At 44.7% G+C, this 22,462-nt stretch overlaps 1 protein-coding gene across 6 annotated transcripts in view; it reads right to left on the reverse strand.

Moving 5' to 3' along the window:
- ST7 (suppression of tumorigenicity 7) overlaps positions 1 to 22,462 on the reverse strand; it is a 97,434-nt gene that overhangs the window by 34,400 nt on the left and 40,572 nt on the right. For all 6 annotated transcript variants that reach the window (XM_077935869.1, XM_077935868.1, XM_028747770.2 and 3 more), the window contains exons 2-6: positions 10,611 to 10,693; positions 6,089 to 6,248; positions 4,180 to 4,234; positions 2,530 to 2,645; positions 785 to 860 (exon numbers count right to left, since the gene is read on the reverse strand). In XM_077935869.1, coding sequence (XP_077791995.1) covers positions 785 to 860; positions 2,530 to 2,645; positions 4,180 to 4,234; positions 6,089 to 6,248; positions 10,611 to 10,693 — 490 coding nt within the window. The remainder of the gene's footprint in view (positions 1 to 784; positions 861 to 2,529; positions 2,646 to 4,179; positions 4,235 to 6,088; positions 6,249 to 10,610; positions 10,694 to 22,462) is intronic.

Genomic DNA, 22,462 nt, shown 5'->3' on the forward strand with positions numbered 1-22,462 from the left:
CGCTTCTGGCGAACCAGAGCAGCGCACGGAAACGCCATTTACCTTCCCGCTGGAGCGGTACCTATTTATCCACTTGCACTTTTGTGCTTTCGAACTGCTAGGTTGGCAGGAGCAGGGACCGAACAACAGGAGCTCACCCGGTCACGGGGATTAGTACCGCCGACCTACTGATCGGCAAGTCCTAGGCTCTGTGGTTTAACCCACAGCGCCACCCTGCTCTTATTTCACTACTAAAAACTACTTTGCCATGCAAGCACCAGCAGTTAGCACCAACAGATGAAAAAAGAATTATAGGTCCTTCCCTATTGCCCACCGTTTGCAAATTTGGAGAACTACCTCACTTTGTACCTCACCCTCCCAAAGATAAGAAATTAGCATGAACAGTCTAGATCAGGGGTGGGGACAATCTTTTAATCTGATGGCAGTGTTTCCTCATTAGGGAATCTTCCGGGGGCCACATGGAGGCTGAGGCCAGAGGCAAAAAGAGGGTGGCTTTCACTCTATTTTTTTACAGAAGGCTGCATCGCAGCCACTCACAAAAGCCAGAGGTTGCTACACCGTCCTCCATCCTTCTCAACAAACAAGAGGCAGTATCACAGTTCAATAAGACATTAAGGTACCCAAGGAGAGCGTGGAACAGGGCCATTGAAGTGCATGGCTGGGGAGAGTTCTGGGGGCCAAATAAGAGGCTTGGAGGGCCACATTTGGTCCCCAAGGCTGTAAGTTTCCCACCCCTGATCATGGTCAAGCAAAACCATTTTCAAACGACTGTTGAGATACTTACTCATTTAGCTCTAAGGCTTCGTGCGCTGCAGAAATTCTGGCCTGCGGATTTCTCTCCCTCCACGCTTTTTGCATTACTGTTGAGCAAGGTATTTAAAAATAAATAAAAATAGAGGAGGTGATTTGACAGGACACAACTGTAGTCAAGCATTCTGTTGGGGCATTTTATCAGGCAAATGTCTCGACGCACCTTCTCTCCAAACCTCAGGTTTGCTCTTTTAACGTGTCCAGAGGAAGAGGAACCTTACATCTGTGCAGTCAATGTTAGAGGAAACGACAGGAAAACGTGCCAAGAATGGTTTGCTCAGAAATCAACAATGGAAACCAGATTTGGCAAGTGGGCAGGACAACCCATCTGTCAATCAACTTATCTCAGATGATGGGCAGGTAGGGTGCCCTGCCCACCCGCCAAAGTCCCTTGCACAATGATTTGCCCTATGCTCATCTCCTTTCCGCAGTGATTGGCTGTGTGGCTCTGCTCCCCCCACAGGGAACTCGGTCGCACATCTGATCCAGCTACATCTCCACTTCCTGATGTCACGCTGGATATATGGGGAAAGTGGGTGGGGTTGGGGGAAATGGCCTTGCAGGCCAAATCGGGAAGTGTGCTGGTCCAAATCTGGCCCGCAGACCACAAGCTCCCCATCTCTTGTACTACAGCAGGGTTTCCCAAACTTGCGTCTCCAGCTGTTTTTGGACTACAACTCCCATCACTCCTAGCTCCCAAGACCAGTGGTCAGGGATGATGGGTCCAAAAACAGCTGGAGACCCAAGTTTGGGACACCCTGCGCTAAAGCAACGTGAGACGAAATCACCACACAAGAAGTGCTATCCTAAAAGGAAGATTTTTGGAGAAAAGGCAAGAATACATACTAGTGGTACCTGCAACCAAGTGTTGCAGTGTGGAGGGCTTCAACTATTCCAGGTCATTCCCGCTCCCATTTGGTTTTCTGTTTCCTCCCATAGTGTTAGTATTTCATGGTCACTGACCATGCCCAGACATTATCAGGCTGTTTTCTGAGCTCCCCCCCCCCCCCCGCTAACCCTAACCCTACTGACATGGGTGGTACCATTTCAGCTAGATAAGTAGCAGCACTCTGTTGGGATTTTTGACTACGTGAAATCTGATGCAGCTTCCCATAGAAGCAATTAAGGAGTTGGCCGAAGGCCAAGAAGACTGAGCAGAGGGAGTCATTCTGCCTAGGGATATGGGACCTTGGATACAATTCTGCTATTGGTCGAGGTCACCACATAGGTATGATGACTCATGACCTTCGCTGGTTGGTTGGTTGGTTGGTTGGTCAGTGTGTGGTTTGAGAGTTCGTTTTGGAGTTTGTTCAGTGAGAGAGTTAAGATCCGTGTCTGTATCCTGTATTTAGTAACTTGTGAGTCTGCTGTATAAACCTATAAACTGTATAAACCTTATAAACCTATAAGTAACCAAGTTACTGGTAGCAGCGTCTTGTTCCTGCTTCATCCTGCCTGCAACTGACTGCTTCTGGACAGTCTGCGTATGCTCTGCTTTATTCAACAGGTTCTGGCTAAGATCCTTCAACACACTCACACTTCAAATCTGAAGTGCTGAGAACCGTAATTTAGACAAGCACTCCAAGCAATTGGTTTAGACACAAACAAAGACAACAGATTGGTGATCTGAGACACCTTGTCCTTATTTTCTTGGAAGTAAACTTTGCTATTCACTCCAAGTCATACGTTTCCAAGCACACTTATTAGTAAACTCCTTACTGGCATCTGCAGGCCTTAAGTGGTCCGTATCGCACGTGAAGAAGGTCTGGTGATCTTGCGCCGAAAGATTCATATCGTAGTATGTCAGAGGTTCCCTTCCTGTCACCCAGGTATACCTGGAGAGAGTATAAAAGAGAGTACAAGAAATAGCAGAAACCGCCTTCGCAAATTCATCGGAAGATCTTCCCCATGGGCCATTCCAAATTCTCAGAAATCTTCTCATACCCTTTTCATCCTACAGGATATACCGAGCCCTCTTCATCCTACTGAAATGGGGGCCCATCAGACCTCTCCCTGTGCTTCTCCCAGCCCTGCTCCCAAAGGATCTTTCTAGGCTGGAATTTGTCCTTAAACCACAGATATTGCCTCCCGCTTACCTGGATGGAGAATGTGTGTGTGTGTGTGAGAGAGAGAGAGAGAGAGAGAGAATGAATCTTTGGAGGAGGAGGAGGAGTTTGGATTTGATATCCCGCCTTTCACTCCCCTTCAGGAGTCTCAAAGCGGCTAACATTCTCCTTTCCCTTCCTCCCCCACAACAAACACTCTGTGAGGTGAGTGGGGCTGAGAGACTTCAAAGAAGTGTGACTGGCCCAAGGTCACCCAGCAGCTGCATGTGGAGGAGCGGAGACGCGAACCCGGCTACCCAGATTACGAGACTACCGCTCTTAACCACTACACCACACTGGCTCTTCTCGACAACCTTCAGAAGGAAGGGGTGCGTAGGACCAGAAGCAAAAGTGGGTGAATCAGTGAATATAAATCCAACCTTTGTACAGTAGGCTAGTTTCTACATACACTCACAGACCCCCTGTATATTCTCTATCCAGGCAAGTGAGAGTCATTGTCAGAATTCAAGGATGCAATCTAACCAGGCAAAAATACTCAAGGAAGCAGATTTAAGGCAATGCCCCCCCCCCAGGGCACCCAGCTCAGAAGGTGACTTCCTGCCTCCTTCCCAAAGGCATGAGGACTCTGACAAGGTCCACTTCCTTCCAAAGCCTAGTTTGTGTTTTCCCAGCTTCGGGAAGGAGGTGGGAGGCCTCTAGGAGCCTGTCAGGACCCTCATATGCCTCCTTCACAAAGCCCAGCATCTCACTTAACTGGGTTTGGGAAGGTGGTGCGAGGACTTGACTGGGTGGCGTCTCAATTTTGGCCTGGCACATCGCACCATTGTTAGCAAGGTCTGCCCCTGATGTGTAGCAAGGTGGGCGAGGGGTGTGGCCTAGGAAAAGAGGGAGTGGCTATGGAGAGAGCTGGGGGGGGCGTGATAAAGAGGTCTGGAGTGGTTGCACTTTTGACCCACTAGGCCCGTGGCTCTTCATCCTTGTCATCGGGGAAATGCAGCTTTCAGGCTAACAAAAAAAAAAGGGGGGGGGTTCTGGCCCTGTACTAAGCCATGGTTTAGTGTTAAGTGTGAATGCATATAATAATTATAATAATAATTTATTATTTGTACCACACCTATCTGGCTGGGTTTCCCCAGCCACTCTGGGCGGCTTCCAACAAGGATTAAAAATACAATATATGTGAAACCTGTCCACTGTGCTGCTCGGATAAGCCCCAAGTTATTCTGTGACAATGAACGAGTGCTCAAACATAACTTTTAAAAGTGGCTACTGTGCTTGAATGACAATTCTGTGCAGCACTTACCGGTTATATTCAGCTCCTCTAAACAGGTTTAGTGGATTTCGCCAGACTTTGCATTCTGTAACAATGGAAAAATATATACGCCTTCTAATTACCAGTTAATGCTACTGTTTATTTGAAAACAGAATTGCCTTCAAATTAAGTCATTCCAGGTGCATTCCAAGCATCTAAAAGAATACCAGGCGAATATACAGGTGGTATCCAACAGATGGGCGCCATTGGAGGGCCTGTGAGATTTGCCCACAGTATATACATCTGGAGTGCTTCTGTGATCCAATGAATTATTAGTACATATATGAACAAATGAAGCTGGCATGCTGAATCAGACCACTGTTCCACCAGTCCTTGCATTGTCTGCTTTGATGGTGACAGTCCTCCAAAATTTCAGAAAGAGATTGTTCACAGCCCTCCTATTTCTAACTGTGAAATGGCCCGGAAGTTAGTTGTTGCCAGCATTATTCTGTTCCAAAAACCAAAGACTGTGTTGTGGGACATGTAGATTTGTATGTCTGAATAACCTGCCCAGTACAAGTAGTATTACCTAGAAGAGGGAAGTAGCAGGTGCTGGAAATTCACCCACCTTTAGCAGAAAGTGTGTGTAAATTAATTGGTATGCTAATTTACAAGAATCATGAGAATTGTTGTAGAGGGGCTTATTAAGAGTTCCCAGAGTTTTTGACTGGGACTCATGGTAGTTAAAGAAGACTTTGGGGAGCGATATATGTTTAGATGCGATTTATATCGTATTGACTTTTCTGGCTTATAGATATAAGCATGTGGCACTATAGCCAGTGGCAGGGGGGCAATGCTTACCTGATCTCCCACCACTGGTGTTGTTGCAGTTTATTTGTTGTTGCAAATGCACTCGTAGGAAAAGCATGGATATCTTTTGTTATGATGGCACTTTTGGGGGGGGTGAGGGTGGGATGGGGAATACATATTATATGTACCTACAGGACTGCCTCTCCTGGTATGCCCTGCGGAGGACCTTAAGGTCCACAAATGACAACACTTTGGAGGTCCCAGGTCGCAAGGTGGTTAGATTGGTCTCAACTAGGGCCAGGGCCTTTTCAGTACTGGCCCCAACTTGGTGAAACGCTCTGTCAAGAGCCTAGGGCCCTGCGGGACTTGACATCTTTCCGCAGGCCTGCAAGACACAGCTGTTCCACCTGGCCTTTGGTTTGGACTCAGTCTAACCCTTATGTTTCCCTCCCCTTACGGTTTTGATCTATGGGCTACTTTTAAAATGAGGCTGCATTTTAAATTGCATTTTAACCTGTATTTAAAATGGGGTTTTTTCTGTTATGTTTTTATTGTAATTTTACTGGTGTTAGCCACCCTGAGCCCGGCCAGGGAGGGCAGGGTATGAAAATTATTATTATTATTATTATTATTATTATTATTATTATTAGCCAGAACAGCTAAAATATATTCTAAAGTCTGACACCAGGATGAAGGAACACTAGGAGCAGCTTCAACATTTCAATTTCTTTTTAAGTCAACATTGGTCCATTTCAAAGTCAAAAATGGAAGCTTGCAGGTGAGAAGATATGTAGCTAATCGTTTGCTCTAGGTGGCTTCTGAAGTGATATGCTATTCGAGTTCTTGCAAAGTTTGTTCCGCTTCCTCTGCCAGAACAAAACAAGCTACAAATAGATTGGAGGCAGTAACTCACTTCCCCTAGGGAGCCACTGGCTGAAGGACCCCAAGATGCCTCTGAGATCAGCATCCATACCTGAAGGCTGGAACATGAGCGATAATAGAACACTTAAAACAAAACAAAACAAAAGAATCCAGGACATTACAGGTTTGCTGTCAATGGTAATAAACAGAACCCATGATCGTTCTTGCATTTTAAAAGGACATACTATAAGAGTTAACAATCTGCGCAGGACAAGCGGAATTGCCTTACCTGAGACACTCTGCCGATTTGCATCAGAATCCCCGTTGCTTGTGTTTGAGTTGTTGGGTGAGTTGTTGTCCACCCCTCCCAGCAGAGGGCGCAAGTGACTCACCGAGACTTGCTCAATGAACGAGGTCCCATACTTGCGAAAATACCACCACTCAAATATCTAAAAACAGAAGCGAATATGTGCATTCATTAGTTTGCTTTCCTTAACTCCAAAGTAATTTCCACTGGCCACTTGTGTTTTCTTTTAAGCTCTGATTCTATATTTAAAGGTATTTTTTGGATGAATCGTTATCCTTATTCAGTGCCATCAGTATATGCGGTGTTGCTTTATAAATCATAACCTTGCAGAGACTGATAGGGTGCTACACCAAAAGCAACCAACATACTAAAACAGGCTTTAAGAAAAACAGGGAGTGTGGGAGAGACACAAGGGGAAACTGTTTGAAGGAGTATTTGAAAGGCTGCCTATTCCAAATTAAGTTTAAAGACACAAAACGATGAGAAGACAGAACAGGGGCCTCAAAGTTGCCCACTGACATTTAGTACCTGGACAGCTTAGCTCAGTTGGTTAGTCCAGCTTAGCTCTGCTGGTTAGAGCGTGGTGCTGATAATGCCAAGGTTGCAGGTTCGATCCCTGTATGGGACAGCTGCATTTTCCTGCATAACAGGGGGTTGGACTAGATGACCGTCAGGGTCCCTTCCAACCCTACGATTCTATGATTCTAGGTGACTGAGCAGGAACCTAGTTCCTTGCCCCCAGCTATGGTGAGATGCACTGCATTTCTATTTAAATTATGGTATTTATTTCTGAATTTGCATCTATAAATATAAATAAGCATATGCAACTTATATGCAAATCTGTGACCTCTTTTCCTCCCCTTGTTCAGTGACGCATTTCTTCTTTGGGTGATGCATAAGTGGCCACCTATCATCGGCAAACATATAATGGGAAATAACTGCAAAGCCACAGAGAGCTTTAAACGGAAGGTCCAGGGGTCTGTGCTCAATACAGAAGCAACCAAGAAGCTATTTCTCACCTATTGCTCATAATTTCCCTTAAAAAGCTGCAAAGATCCATCTATCCATTCCTGGGTCTGTCTCACCTCCCTGCTCTGGAGCTACTTGAAGTACTTAATTTAGCCACAGGATTAATCCCTGGCATCTCGTTAAAGCAGCTCAGGTAGCCGAGCTAAGAAAGGCCTGAAATATTCAAGAGCTTCTGCCAGTCCGAGCAGACAATACTGGGCTGAATGGTCCAATTCATAGAAGTCAACGTTATATGCTAAAAGGGAAATGCCTAGCCAGTTATTACGAAGAGGCTTCTTTGCTGGTTTCTGTCCCTTTCATAGATTTTGTTTTTCATTTTCTCACCCTCTGGAAAAAGAAGATCTACTGCAGAATTTGCTCCGGATATTCTCCACCATTTTTTTTTTTGTGTGTGTGTGTGTGTTGGTTGCCATTTGCCTCCCCCACCCCCAAAAAGTCCTGGAATGATGCAATACTGTGGAGAGTGAAAAATGGTGACTATGCTGCTCAACATGGTTGCAACATCAACAACTTTAAGGGGTGAGGGGAGAGAAAACAGCTCCGTGACTTCAGCTGACAAGCCCCACCCCTGTGAAACTGGAGAAATTTGGTGAAATGGCATCCCCTAAAACTTCCCACCTAAACATTAGGAAGAACTTCCTGACAGTAAGAGCTGTTCAACAGTGGAATTTGCTGCCAAGGAGTGTGGTGGAGTCTCCTTCTTTGGAAGTCTTTAAGCAGAGGCTTGACAACCATATGTCAGGAGTGCTCTGATGGTGTTTCCTGCTTGGCAGGGGGTTGGACTCGATGGCCCTTGTGGTCTATTCCAACTCTATGATTCTCTGATTCTCTGTCTGCAAATAGGTTGCAGAATTAAAAGGGGAATGTTTGCATACAGTGCTCTTTTATGTATCCTGAATAGGATCTGCATTGAATATCTGGGGTGAGTTATGTGAACTGAATATATGTTTGGGGTGATTATTCAACATCAGCTTTGTTGGTGTGGGTGACTGATGATCGTCTTCCAAAGCAACTACTCTATTCCGAACTTAAAAATGGAAAACGTAATGCTGGTGGTCAACAAAAGAGGTTTAAAGACCGTTTCAAGGCAAATCTTTAAAAATGTAGTATAAACACTGACAACTGGGAAACACTGGCCTGCAAGCGCTCCAGTTGGAGAACAGCCTTTACCAAAGGTGTCATGGGCTTTGAAGACACTCAAACTCAGGATGCAAAGGAGAAATGTGCTAAGAGGAAGGCAAGCTTGGCAAATCCACACCATGATCAACTCCCACCCGAAAACCAATGTCCCCACTGTGGAAGGACGTGTGGGTCCAGAATTGGCCTCCACAGTCACTTACGGGCTCATTGTTAAAACCTTGTTTATGGAAGACAATCTTACTCGGCTACGAGTGATCGCCAAAGAGAGAGAAGAAAGAAGAATGTGAGGGGAGCCCAAACTGACCTCGGCACTTTCTTGACCCCTTCTCAGTAGTCTTACATGACAACGTACATCACAGCACAAAGCAAATCGTAATGCCATAAACAGCAGCAGCACTAATGCAGCTGTAGCATCTGACCCCTTTTCCTACATTTGTGGGACCTCTGGCCCAAAGTGTGCTTGCAAAGGATGTAGCTGTAAGCCAGCTGCTTTCTCCATATGACGTTGGGTTACATGCCTCAGACATCAGATGACCTTGCCATATCCTGCCCACCTACTACAGCCAAGCATAACTTCTTAGCACCATCGAGTGAGGGGTTATCACTCATCTTCATACTTGTATCCTGGCTTGGCAGCAACCGAAGCAGTTTACAGTTATTACTTAAATAATTATTCAGCGTGGTTAAAACAAAATATTGAACAATTTCAGTATCTATCAACTTTGATTCTAAAGAAAGGCATAATGAAATTATAAAAATATATAAATTAATATAACTGCCAATATCCCTGAGCTAGCAGTACAAGAAATAAAATAGTAAGGGCTGCTTCCCCATCACCACATCTTAATGCAATGTAATGCACGGCTGATAAATTAAAACAATGTGAATATTCTTAATCACTTCCAGTTTAAAGTTATTAGTATCATTGTTATTTGCATATGAAAAGGAAGGCAGCCAAACACTAATTTCTCTCTGTGAATTCCTGCAAAAATGCCCAAGTCATGCTTTGAAAGCCTTCATCTTACTGTCCTAATTGTTGGGTCTCTTTAAAAAACAACAACAGACAGCTCCTCTTCCTATAGTATCTACTCTCCAAGCCTCTTTTGTTCACACCTACAAGGGAAGTTTTAATTTCTCTGAAGGCTAACCATATGCCTTGAGGTGCTATCTGTTCAAGGAATACTCAGGATACAGTAATTAATTCCGTAATGATCTCCCTCTTGCTTGAAAACAACAAGGCAAGGAAGGTCTCTAAACCCTTTGGCAAATGTCGTTATTCTTCAGAGATTTCTTTTGTGAAGAAGCCTTAAGTAGCAGCGAGAGGCACTGAAGAGAGATTGCAGCTCTGCTGAACACATTGTTTGCATGCACTGGAACACACGGAAGGCATGAATTCCAAAGCAGGCAAAAAGTCTAAGGTCCAGTCCTTGGCATCTCCAGGTAGGTCTCTTGAACCCCTCTTGAACCCCTGAAGAGCTGCTGGCAGTCAGTCTACTAGAGTGTTCCAGTGACAGAAGTCAAGCTCAATAAGGATGCTCTTCTGATGACTGTTTTAGGTGACTAAGCTTTCTTAAAAAAAACTTTCTCAGGAAGATACCCAATATAATGCACAGGGTGGAGTTACCTTCAGTGAATTGAAGTCCAGGACCTTTAACAAAACCCGCTACAGTTGTACCTTGGTTGCTGAACACCCTGGAACTCGGACATTTTGACTCCAGAACGCCGCAAACCCAGAAGTGATTGTTTGTGAATGTTCTTTTGGAACCCAAACGTTCGACAGGGCTTCCGCGGCTTCCGACTCGGGTTGGATATATGTGTAAATAAACCATATGTCATAAAGACACCACAGTCTCCACTGTGTCTCATTGCCCAACAGAAGACACAGACTGTGGGCTAAGCAACACCTGAAATCCCTTGGAGACTGGGGTAGCATGGCACAATATAAATAGGATTTTAAACAATGTACTGATTTTGAACTCTGCTGCAGAAAACGCTGTAGTGGTTCCTATTGGCTAAGGGTTTAAAAGATGGGATTGGCCAATATGAGAAGATTGACAGAAAGAGGTTGGCAAGTGAAGCTCTCTACAGCTGAAAATGGAAGCACGCAAGGCACGAATTTTGTCTTTCGAAAATGAAATTTTAGGTTTGAAGATGCTAGAGACCACACAGCCCATGGCAAATGCAAATTCTTTTAGGTACACAGAGACACAAAGTTGGAGGCAGGTGTGTAGGGAAGAAATAGCAAGAAAGATCAGATTTATTTATTTTTTACATGTGGAATCTGACGTTCAAAAGTTTATAGACAGAAGTAGTAAAATGCAACAATTTTACTCACCAAAATAAGCCCCGATATTAATGAAGAAGTTCCTGTGAGAGCAACGTAGAACTTGGGCGTCAATGTGTTCAAAAACATACTCACTAAAAGAGAAAAAGAAAACCACTTAGTATAGGACATTTTCTAACCTTTTGCAGTTCCAACATTTGCAAGTCAAGTTAAAAGAAAATTTCTTGCTTTTTGAAAACATCAGAAACCAGAGCATGTTGCCTTCTATACGAAACCTTAAAGGTAAAGGTAAAGGGACCCCTGACCATTAGGTCCAGTCATGACAGACTCTGGGGTTGCGGCGCTCATCTTGCTTTACTGGCCGTGGGAGCCGGCATACAGCTTCCAGGTCATGTGGCCAGCCTGACTAAGCCGCTTCTGGTGAACCAGAGCAGCGCACGAAAATGCTGTTTACCTTCTCGCCAGAGCGGTACCTATTTATCTACTTGCACTTTGACGTGCTTTCAAACTGCTAGGTTGGCAGGAGCAGGGACCAAGCAACGGGAGCTCACCCTGTCGCGGGGATTCGAACCGCCAACCTTCTGATCGACAAGTCCTAGGCTCTGTGGTTTAACCCACAGCGCCACCCGCGAAACCTATATCCAGCACAAAGCTGGACTAGAGAGGTCAGAGCAACATAAAGGCATTCAAGCCTTTGCTTCTGCAATCTATCTAGGCAGCTTTAATCTACCTTCTGGAAATGACATGAAAGACAGAGATTAACGAAAAACCTAACGTTGACTGCCAAATACATTCAGCATCCTTCTGCCAGCATATAGATGCGAGCCAACAAAGTTATGCTAGTATCTTGCTCAACCTGTCTCCTGAGCGCTGTTCTGTATTACAATGTTAACAAAACCTAGCAGGCAAGCACGGAAGATTTCATGTCAATACTTCCCTTTCAGATCCCTTGCGTTAGCTAAGCAGCTACAGGATGTCATAGCAAGGCAAAAGCACAGCCCGAGCCAAGTGTGATGCAGAAATGCTTTCGTTACAGAGAGTGACTGTTCCTGTATGTCACTGGAGCACAATGCTTTATGCCAGCACAATCAAGGGTTCTTAAGAATTTACTGTGCATGAAACCATTTGAACTGAAAGATGGGTCTTGTTTTAACAACTGGAGCTGCCTGCTGCACATCTTTCTAGACTTCACCTCCTTTGTCAACCCTTGTTTCTGTTCTTTAAAATCCCACCCCCTTAGTTGCATGTCTTTAGGGAGGGAAGGAAATTATTGCATAAATTGGAATTTAAAAACAGCACAGCAAAAAACCCAAAAACCCTCTGGGAGAAAATTTTTCAGTTCACCTGTATGCAATGCCAGTAATTTCCACATCTTGCAGTGCAGACCATAATATAGGGGTGGTCATCCCGTAAGCCTCATGACCAAATGGGAATTAGAACTTGTGTTTTCCCAGTAATAGCCCCCAAATCTAATCACCTTGGACTCCCTTTACTGTCTGCTTCTGCTGCCTGAGCAGGAATAGAACAACTTCAAGCAAAAGGGGAAAGTTGGCTTAATCACCAGTGCCATGCCTTTTTCCAGCCCCTTCCTCAAAGATTCACTCTCTTATTGTTTACTCATTTAGAAACGTACATCCCCAATGCTTCAGTATACCTGAAGGAGCATCTCCACCCCCATCATTCAGCCTGGACACTGAGGTCTAGCTCTGAGGGCCTTCTGGCAGTTCCCTCACTGCAAGAAGTGAGGTTACAGGGAACCAGGCAGAGGGGCTTCTCAGTAGTGGCACCCGCCCTGTGGAACGCCCTCCCAACAGATGTCAATGAAATAAACAACTATCTGACTTTTAGAAGACATCTGAAGGCAGCCCTGTTTAGAGAAGCTTTTAAGGTTTAATAGATTATTGTATTTTAATATTCTGTTGGAAGCTGCCCAGAGTGGCTGGGGAAACCCAGCCAGATGGGCAGGGTATAAATATTAAATTGTTGTTGTTGTTGCTGTTGTTGTTGTTGTTGTTGTTGTTGTTGTTGTTGTTGTTGTTGTTGTTGTTAGTATTATTATTCCACCAGGACTATAATAACGCTTTCACACACAAACACTCATCAACCTGATGGGTGGGATATAAATTAAATATTATTATTATTATTATTATTATGCTTTTTTAAAAAAAGATCTAATTTTCTTTTACTAAGCATAAATCACAACCTGCTTCAGACAGCATATTAAAAACATTTTGAGGGAGCTTGCTCTCGCCAGTCGGACCCTTCCCAAGGTGATGGCTGGGAGCCACGCAAGAGCTGCTTAAAAACTGCCAGTGCCAAGGCATAAGCAGGCGCCCAAGGAGGGCTGGGATGCAAGATCTAGGTGTCAGAGCTGAGGTGTGCACAGAAACACACCGGAGCCAGGAAGACACTGTTGCGTAGCCCAAGATACAAAGCTCTTTGTAGCCCTCTATGGAAGTTCAAGTGGGCCCCAAGGCCTGCGGAGGGAAGGAAGTGCATGGCTTGAGAATACTTCAAGTTGCAGCAGCAATAGTTACTGCAGCGACACACAAAATCAAAGGCTCCTGGGTTCATGTGCTCGCTTCCGCAGCACATATACTAAAATTGGAACGATATAATCAAAGGCTCCTGGGTTCAAGCCTTGGCAGGTCCTAATGAGACTCGCAAGAGGAGATGGCTCTCAGTTGTAAATCCGTGTTTGCACATTACCAACACACATTGTAAAGAGGGGCTCAAAAGGCCAAATTTTCTTCTCAGTAACAAAGCTAGGAAAATAAGTGTTCTAGCCTAACTGTGCTATTTTTTTATGTGAATGATCCCCCCCCCGCCTTTCTTTTTTAGTATGAAGGAATGTTCAGCTGTATGAGTTGTATATGCTCTAGCATATAGAGACGTATCATGGAGAACTAGTCCAATACGCATAATCTATGTAAACTCATGAGTTACTCTTCAGTCTTCAACCTCAGCAGTCCAGTTCTTATCTCACTCTGGGATTTTAAATCTTTCTTAACCCGCAGGAGAGTGGAGGAATCAGGGTCAAACAGCATCTTCACACACATTTTAAACAAGAGACACTAGCGTGGCCAATCTACTCAAGACTGTGTTCCCTTCCCATCATTTCCTTCATCTAAAGACCACACAAACCCTTCTGCCTCATTTATTGATCAACTGATTCATTGATTTATTGTACTGTATTTATTGTCACACAGTACAAATAAAGGAACGTTGTGAAACTAAGGTGGGGGACAATGTTGTGAGTGTACAGTGGTACCTCTGGATACGAACAGGATCCGTTCCGGATCCCCGTTCACATCCTGAAGCAAATGTAACCCATGCCTGCAGGTAGTGATTCGCCGCTTCCGTGCGTGACGTCATTTTGACAGCGCATGCGCGAGCAGCAAAACCCGGAAGTAACGCATTCCGTTACTTCCGGGTCGCAGCAGAGCGCAACCCGGAAGCGTTCAACCTGAAGCATATTTAACTCGAGGTATGACTGTATTTAATAAAAACTTTTTATCAAATTCTTTAGTTTTCTAACTGCAAGGTTTGGCTGGGATTCTGTGTGCGACAGAAAAAACACACCCCCTCATTGTATAATAATATTTTTAGCTGAATATTCCTGATTCATTCTGGAGGTACTGGGTGTCCCTGTTTGGAGGTATTACACCCGATGCTCATTTCCTTGTTTCAGGCGCAGCAACCATCCGGTTTCCTTTTTTTCTTGCAGGACGAAAATGCACAGTTCGTCAGGCTCCAGTTCCTATAAAATGCAGCTGCAGAAGAGTCGACGCACCACATGAATCTAAATGCTTGCTAAACAGGCCCTTGCCAGGCAGCTGCAATTATGCTACATCTCTAAACTGCTGCGCTAATTTATTTCACTGCATATTAGGCTCACTAGATGAGACGGTGCTATGGAGAGCAACAAAGGAAATAAGTGCTGCTTGCCATAAAACATTTGACAGAGCTATAAAAATGATCAGTATCTTGGCATATGCGGCTGTCTCAACGAGCCAGGAGGAGCATTCAATTGCTAGACCTTTGCGGGGAGCGCTAACTATGATAACAGGCTTCTTCTCCATTTTAATATATGCATCCTGTTATGACAAAAGTTGTATTTGTCAAGAAATGCCACAAATCCCTCTCCAACATTTATTTTTTGTCAATATTTCCATAATCTAAATAATATGCATAAGGAAGCACATATGATTATTATTTTCCTGGTTGTCATACAGATTTGATTTCAGTCAAAAGCACTTTGTCAATGAGTGTGTGTGTGTGTGTGTGTGTGTGCGCGTGTGGGAGAGAGTTATAGTAGTTCCTCACTATGGGTACGTATCCTGTTTACATGGCACAAAGGTTTATGAGGTTAAGCTTTATTGAGAGCAAAGCCAACGAACTAAAACCCATTATCGGGAGTCATTTAATGTGATTAATGGCTTTGGTTCTTTGCAAACACCTGGTCAGCACATTTCTCTCTTCTTCTTGTACAGAGGGTTTCCCTCGTCTCTTGAGAAAAGCAGAGCAACTCCAGCTGCACTGATTCTATGTGCTTTCAGTGTTTACAAGAAAGGTGGCTGATTATGACCTATGGTCAGTGCAGAAACACTGAATGACAGCAAACAGTACCTTTGCCAGCTGCAAGAACTCCCTCACATTGACACCTCAGGGTTCTCCCTGAATACTCACTTATTGAGTATTCGTCCTGATTTGTTTGCAGGGAGATTAGAAGATGTTGGTTAGTTAATTAGAATTACAGTCGTACCTCAGAAGTCAGATGGAATCCATTCCAGAAGTTTGTTCGACTTCCAAAACGTTCAGAAACCAAGGCGCAGCTTCTGATTGGCTGCAGGAAGCTCCTGCAGCCAATTGGAAGCCGCGGAAGCCCCGTCAGACATTCGCCTTCCAAAAAAGCTCGCAAACCAGAACAATCACTTCCAGGTTTATGGGGTTCAGGAGCCAAAACGTCCGAGTTCCAGGGCATTCAGGATCCAAGGTATGACTGCATTTCTTTTTTTTTTTTTTACTGAGAGGTTAGAAGATATCACATCAAAGTAAATGAAATCCCACACTTTCCAGGGCATTTCCCCATCACTTTCCATACTGCAAAAAGCCCAGACTTTTTGGGAAGCGAGTTTGTTGCACAAGGCTTTCCAATCAACTGTAAGAGTATGATCTGAATTGGCCTGTATGTATCCCACCCAAAAATAGCAAAAAGTCAGGAAGCGCCCCAAGTCTCGCATGAAGAAACTTGGATTAAAGGCTGGATCCTAATACAATAATCCTTTCATATGTATCCACAGCTTAAGTAGAAAACACACATTTGAATTCGATGTTTAAGTTTTAGCTCCACCCTGCTTTCCTCTGTCCCATTGAGCTCTCCCATTACGACCATTTGCTTTCTTTTAAAAAGCAGATGATGATGATGATGATGATGATGATGATGATGATACAAAGACACCTCTTGAGCATGTACAGAGTGACTTCCCTTCTACATTAAGCAACTACAATCTACCCACACACACTGAGAATGAAGGAATGGGTTTGATAGTAGACCTCCCACAATAAGCTTTCTTGAATGTATTCTGATGACACAGCTCAGAGAGTTTTTCGAAACATTATAAAATGTGTAAATTTGCACACAGTCATATAACTTAGGGGGTGGGGGAAATCTCCTGGATAGCTTCAGCTGTCCAGTTTTCATCTCAGCAGGGGGGGGGACACACACTGCTGTAGAAATGGAGGAAAATCTTCCCACGCTTTCCAAGAGTAAGGGGGGGAAACCCTGCTATGGTGCCACAGCTACACTCTCCACACCAAGTTCCTCTCATGGAGGTAAGAAGTCAGCAAAACAGTTCAAAGATAACTCTGGAATCTCAGAAAGAAAGAAAGAAAGAAAGCTCAAATCAAGAAGCCAGCATGCTGAAAATCAGACTCAAAAACACCAAAAGCTCCATGGAGACCAAGGCTATAATTATCGACAAGTAGGAGGTTTACACTTCAAGCTGCTTGACTGCTCAAGCTGCATTAGATCTTTTAAAAACCGTTAAACGCGTCTTCAGCGGTCATGTGTTCTGGCAAACAGAATTACCATCAAAGCCATGACTGCTCGCCGTCAAAAGCTAGGGTGTGATTTTGTAAAAAAAGAAGCTGAGCTTCTTAAATCTGCAACGTTTTCAAGTTGGGACTGGGTCCAACCCAAATGGCTCTTGCATTAACTTAAATGCATCATGCTGGCTGCTGTTTCTCACGTCTTCTTGACTTCGTTGCCCCCTGTGTAATTTCCCCCTCTTTCCCAGGGCCTGTTTTCTGAGCAGAGGGTTTACTTTACAGGGTCCTGGAGCTAGCATTTGTTCTTGGGTTTCCCTGTTGGGAGTTCTAATTCTTGTTGGCACTATACATCATTAAGTTAAAAGGGAAACTGTTACGATTTCTGTTTTATTGTATTTGATATTTGTTTGTAAGCTATGTGGGAAGTGTGGGTACAAATCCAAGTCCAGAAAGGACTTCCTATTAATTTTTTTTTAGTAGCTACAGCTTAAATGTAAATTTTAGTGCCTTTAAGTACTGATACGCATTGCTTTGATATCTCAGTAGCAGAAATTACATAAAGGTGTTGATTGACTACAACTCCCATCAGCTCCAACCAGCAAGGCCAGCAATCAGAGATGATGGGCATTGTAGTCCAGCAATATTTGGAGGGCACCACAATCACTATCCTAGCATAAAGTATCCTTTAGCAATAGTGGTCTGTGTTTACCACTGAAGCAGAGCAAATAGCAATCCGCAGAACCCCCAATTTCAGTTTGCTCTGATTCAGAAGTAAAACACAAATTTTCCTGGGGGAAAGGGGCAGAAGGAAGAAAAAAAACCCACTCAGACACAAAGCTGGAAATCCCAGCCCTGTGTCTATAAATGCAGCACTAGGAAGTGTGGATAAGCCCTCATCTAAGCTAAAATAGTGCAAGACTCACTAAGGTATACATTTCCAAGGCCACATTCACACCATTAACTGAAAGCACTAAGATAAACAATCATGGCTTCCCCCCAAGGAATTCTGGGAGTTGTAGTTTGTTAAGGGTGTTGGGAGTTGCTAGGAGACACCCTATCCCCTCCCTTAGCTACAATTTCCAGAGTTAACTGGGAAGAGGGATTGGTTGGGATTCTAGGAATAATAAGTAATAACTCATGAAGACATTATTTTCAGGATTAGCTCTCTTTCAAAGCTATCACAAGAAAAAGATGTTGCAACATAGGAAAGTAGTTCAGCTTTTGCTGTTGTTGTTTGGTTTTAAAGCCAAAGAAAGCTTTCTCAAAACGAAAACAGGCTTGGAAATAAAACTTACAGTTGTTGGGAGGGGGCTGTTTTGTTTTCCAGTGAGCGCACTTGGCTCGGAAACTGAAGCGGCTGTATACATTATTAAACATCACGGGCAGTTAAGGGAATAGCACTGATGATAGCTTAATGCCAGTAAGTGAAAGATGATCCACATAGCGAAGTTTTGCAGCAGCTTCTTAAAAGATTTTGGTTTTGGCAGCTGTCAAGAAACAGATGTTCCAAAGGTGAGGAGCAGCCACTGGGTTAGACACCTAGTTCTTCTGAGAAGCATTGCACCCATAGGAAGATGGAGTGAGAGGGAGAGACAGCTTCTCCATAATTCTGTAGTAGCCCATGAAAAGCTCCTCCTGGATGTGTGGTGGACCCTCTGTAAGTGTGGGAGTTTGTTCAGGAGGCTGCAGGGGAGAACAGGGGAATGTGTTCTCTCTCCTCAATCTAGAGCAGCGGTTCTCAGCCTGTGGGTCCCCAGATGTTGTTGGACTACAACTCCCATCATCCTTGAGCTCTAGCCTTGCTAGCTAGGGGTGATGGGAGTTGTAGTCCAACATCTGGGGACCCACAGGTTAAGAAAGGCTGATCTAGAGACTCCACTGGATCTCACCCTCTTGCATGCACCAAAAGACCCCTTTAATTTGCAGAAGGGACAACCTAGATCAGGCATGGGGGACCTGTGGCCAGATGTGGTTGTCCTCCCACCAGCTCCAGCCAGCATGGCCAACTGTCAGGAATGGTGGGGTCTGGAGTCCATCTGAAGGGACACAGGTTCCCCACCCCTTATTTAGATTCTTAACACATTCACCTCTTTCATACAGACTGGGCATACTGATGACTTAAAGAACGGTTATGCCCTTGGGCAGATTTTAAAGACTGCATGAGACATGGAGATAATGCCTCCGGGATGTGTACTAGGCAGAGAAAAAGTGCAACTGAAAACCTATGGGGTGCTTTGTGCAAATGCATCACTCTGCTGAAAGTGTAAAGTAAATTAGGGTTGCTTTTGATAACATATATGATTAAATTTAACTGTCACACAAGAGTGGGGAAAAAAGCTTATCAAGTGCCTGTGGACAAGAAGAGAAAAGCTATTCATATGTGTATTCCAAATAATAATGTATTCTTATTATTTTAATAATAATTAAATAAAATTTAATAATAATTAATTAAATTAATTTTAATAATTATTCTTATTATTAAGACCTTTTCATATTTTGCAGCGTCTTTCTCCAGGCTTCGCCACCAAAGATAATCAACACTGTTAATTCTCTTAAGCCTATCCTAGATATACTTCCAGGTAGTTCAAGAAAGAGTCTGTAACTCAGTGGCAGAACACATTATTTTGGTTTGGTTTTTCGCAGCCTTCGCTACAAGGGAGCCCTTCCAAGACATCAGAACGACCCCACCTGAATCCTTTGAAAGCTGCTGTCACTTGCAGAAGACAATACTGGGCTAAGTGCTCTTGGCCAACGTATTACAGGCCAAGGCTTGCTCTGACCTTTGCTGGGGGGAGGGGGTGTTACGTGTCCAAGTGGGCATGTCCCAAAGTGTAAAAAAGCCTTTCTGGAGAGAGGAAACAGCCTGCAGACTGGGCACCACCATCAAAAAGATCCTATCCCAAGTTGCCACCCACCATACCTCAGTTGGCAGAGGCACCCAGAGGTGAGCCACTGATCTCAATGCTGGGTGCAGGGCAGGGTTCAGGCAGGAGGAACTGACAACCAACAACGTTGCTCCCGCAACTTGGGACTGGGGCTGACTGGCTTTTATCTGCCCCAAGGCATAGGGCGCCCCCAATCCTCAGGTGACTCGCCTCTCCTGGCCTGGAGGCGAGCACTCCTCCTGCGGGAACTTAGTTCCCTCCACCTCTCTGCCCTGAGCCTCTGCAGCTCAGGAGAGGCTGGAGGGTTACCGGACCCAGAAGCAACCTCAGCTTCCTCTGACGGGGCTGAGAGTGGAGCACCTGCAGGCAATGGGTCCTCCACCACCTCAGGAGCCAGAGCAGACTCAGCTGATGCCTGCACCTGAGGATCCAGCACATGTGAGGACCCTTCAGGCTCATGCCCCAGCCCCGGATCAGCTGGTTCTGGAGGCGGGGAATCCTGTGAAGGCTGGGATTCCTCAGGTTCAGCATCCGAATCCCAGGCCATCACACACGCTGATTCCCAGACCATCTGCGGGCCGGATTGAGAAGGCGATTGGGCCTTAGGTTACCTAAAAAGGTAAAGGTACCCCTGCCCGTACGGGCCAGTCTTGACAGACTCTAGGGTTGTGCGCCCATCTCACTCAAGAGGCCGGGGGCCAGCGCTGTCCGGAGACACTTCCGGGTCACGTGGCCAGTGTGACATCGCTGCTCTGGCGAGCCAGAGCCGCACACGGAAACGCCGTTTACCTTCCCGCTAGTAAGCGGTCCCTATTTATCTACTTGCACCCGGGAGTGCTTTCGAACTGCTAGGTTGGCAGGCGCTGGGACCGAACAACGGGAGCGCACCCCACCGCGGGGATTCGAACCGCCGACCTTTCAATCGGCAAGCCCTAGGCGCTGAGGCTTTTACCCACAGCGCCACCCGCGTCCCGCCCTTAGGTTACCTACCCCTGGCTTAAAGATTGGCAAGGGGGTGCCCCATGCCTGAAAGGAATATGCCTTGTTTTATTTCCAGAAGGCTATATCAAAACACTGTATGAATCAGGGATTCCTGCAGGACCTGTCTCAAACGTCCCCTTTGAAAGTGTGGAGTTACAATACTGTACTAGGAAAGCAAAACCAGCAGGTTATTTCAGTCTTGCTGCCGCTGCTGGACGCATGCTGAGGATTATTAGCTAAGCCCCAGAGAGTCATTACCTCTTCCCTCAAGCAGGCTGATAGCAGGCTTTTCACCTGGGAGCTTCCTTGGGTTAATTTAATAGTCTTGTCTAGGAAAACCCTTCAGAGATTGCTCTGCAAATCCCAGCCAGAAGGCTAACAGAGATTAGCGTCGCTATGATCTTGCTGCCTGTGATTTTAAATATACTGTTCTGATTCATGTCCAGAGCTGCTAACGACTGTTACTTGGGGAGGAAGGGATGCAATGCAGAAAGAATATGGAAACACAAAAAACAACAACCAAGTTTCCTCTTGGAATGCTGCAGCTATGAAAAATAAGTATTTCATGTTGGTTGCTAATTGGAACCGTAAATCCAGAAGACGACTCTGTGGGTAGCAGGTAAACCTCATGAGAATTTGAGATTTTGAGAATGGGGTCAATAACCTGTCAATATGGCACTGGGTTTATTTATTTATTTCATAAAATGTGTACCCCACCCTTGATTGTGAAAAGTTGTTTACATTACCTCAAAATGGTTTACAAAAGATAAAACAGTGAAAGCAAGACAAATCTACAACTTGATTTACAATCAATTTTTTTTAGAAACCAATCTAAAACATACCAAACTTAAAATTACCTCAACTTCCAAAGCATCTGGTAGGCTGGTCTGAACAGAAATATTTTTAGCAGGTGCCAAAAAGAGTACAGTGAAGGTGCCTGATTGATCTCTTATTACCTCTTTTTGTCTTGTTGCCACCTCCAAAAAACCCACACCAATCCATTACCTTTAACTACCGTATTTTTCGCTCTATAAGACGCACCAGACCACACGACGCACCTAGTTTTTGGAGGAGGAAAACAAGAAAAAAAATATTCTGAATCTCAGAAGCCAGAACAGCAAGAGGGATCGCTGCACAGTGAAAGCAGCAATCCCTCTTGCTGTTCTAGCTTCTGGGATAGCTGCGCAGCCTGCAGTCACTCCATAAGACGCACACAAATTTCCCCTTACTTTTTAGGAGGGGAAAAGTGAGTCTTATAGAGCAAAAAATACGGTACTTTTGTCAGGAAATAGTTTAGCAAATGGTTGGGGAAGGCCCATGGCTGAAGAAGGGAAAGCCACCTTTTCCGGGTAGCCATCAAAGGTCAAGAGAAAGCTACCTAGCAATGCAAGATCAATATAACCAGGCAGGTCACCCCTAGGGATGAGGCCGCACAATTAACATAGCTTAAGAGTTTGTGATGATTAAGTGGTATATAATTCTATAAATGGAAGGATAGCTTCTATTTGCTTCAGATAGAATGCTGGTCCTCAAGTGCTCCAGTGGAAAAGAGATCGCATTACTGTCCTCTGACTCAAGAGTACGGTACTTTAGTCCAACAGGAATCTAAAGTTGCGGAAATGGGCAAGTCCCTTTAAACAGAAGAGCTTCTCTCACTTGTGAGGACAGACAACCTTGTCTGTTGTTACTGGTTGCTGGAGCAACATTCTAAATTTGTTCCAGCTTAAGTGTCACACACAACTGACTGCTTCCGATTGCCTTGCCAATGGCCCCTTTAGTCTACTAGAGACGCCACCTTGAGCAGGTTGGACCCACAAAATCATGCAACAGCGAAGAGGCTGCAGGAGTTTTACACATGGAGAATTGCCAAGTGCTTTGCGTCTGCTTTTCCTGCCTCTGTTGCAATGTGCAAAACGGAGGCTCTCGGCTGCGACAAGAACTGTAAGCTCCGGATAATGCCTGTAGAGGGTGAAATGTTCTCCGCAG

Source organism: Podarcis muralis, chromosome 10 (genome assembly GCF_964188315.1).
Source record: "Podarcis muralis chromosome 10, rPodMur119.hap1.1, whole genome shotgun sequence".
Taxonomy (NCBI): domain Eukaryota; kingdom Metazoa; phylum Chordata; class Lepidosauria; order Squamata; family Lacertidae; genus Podarcis; species Podarcis muralis.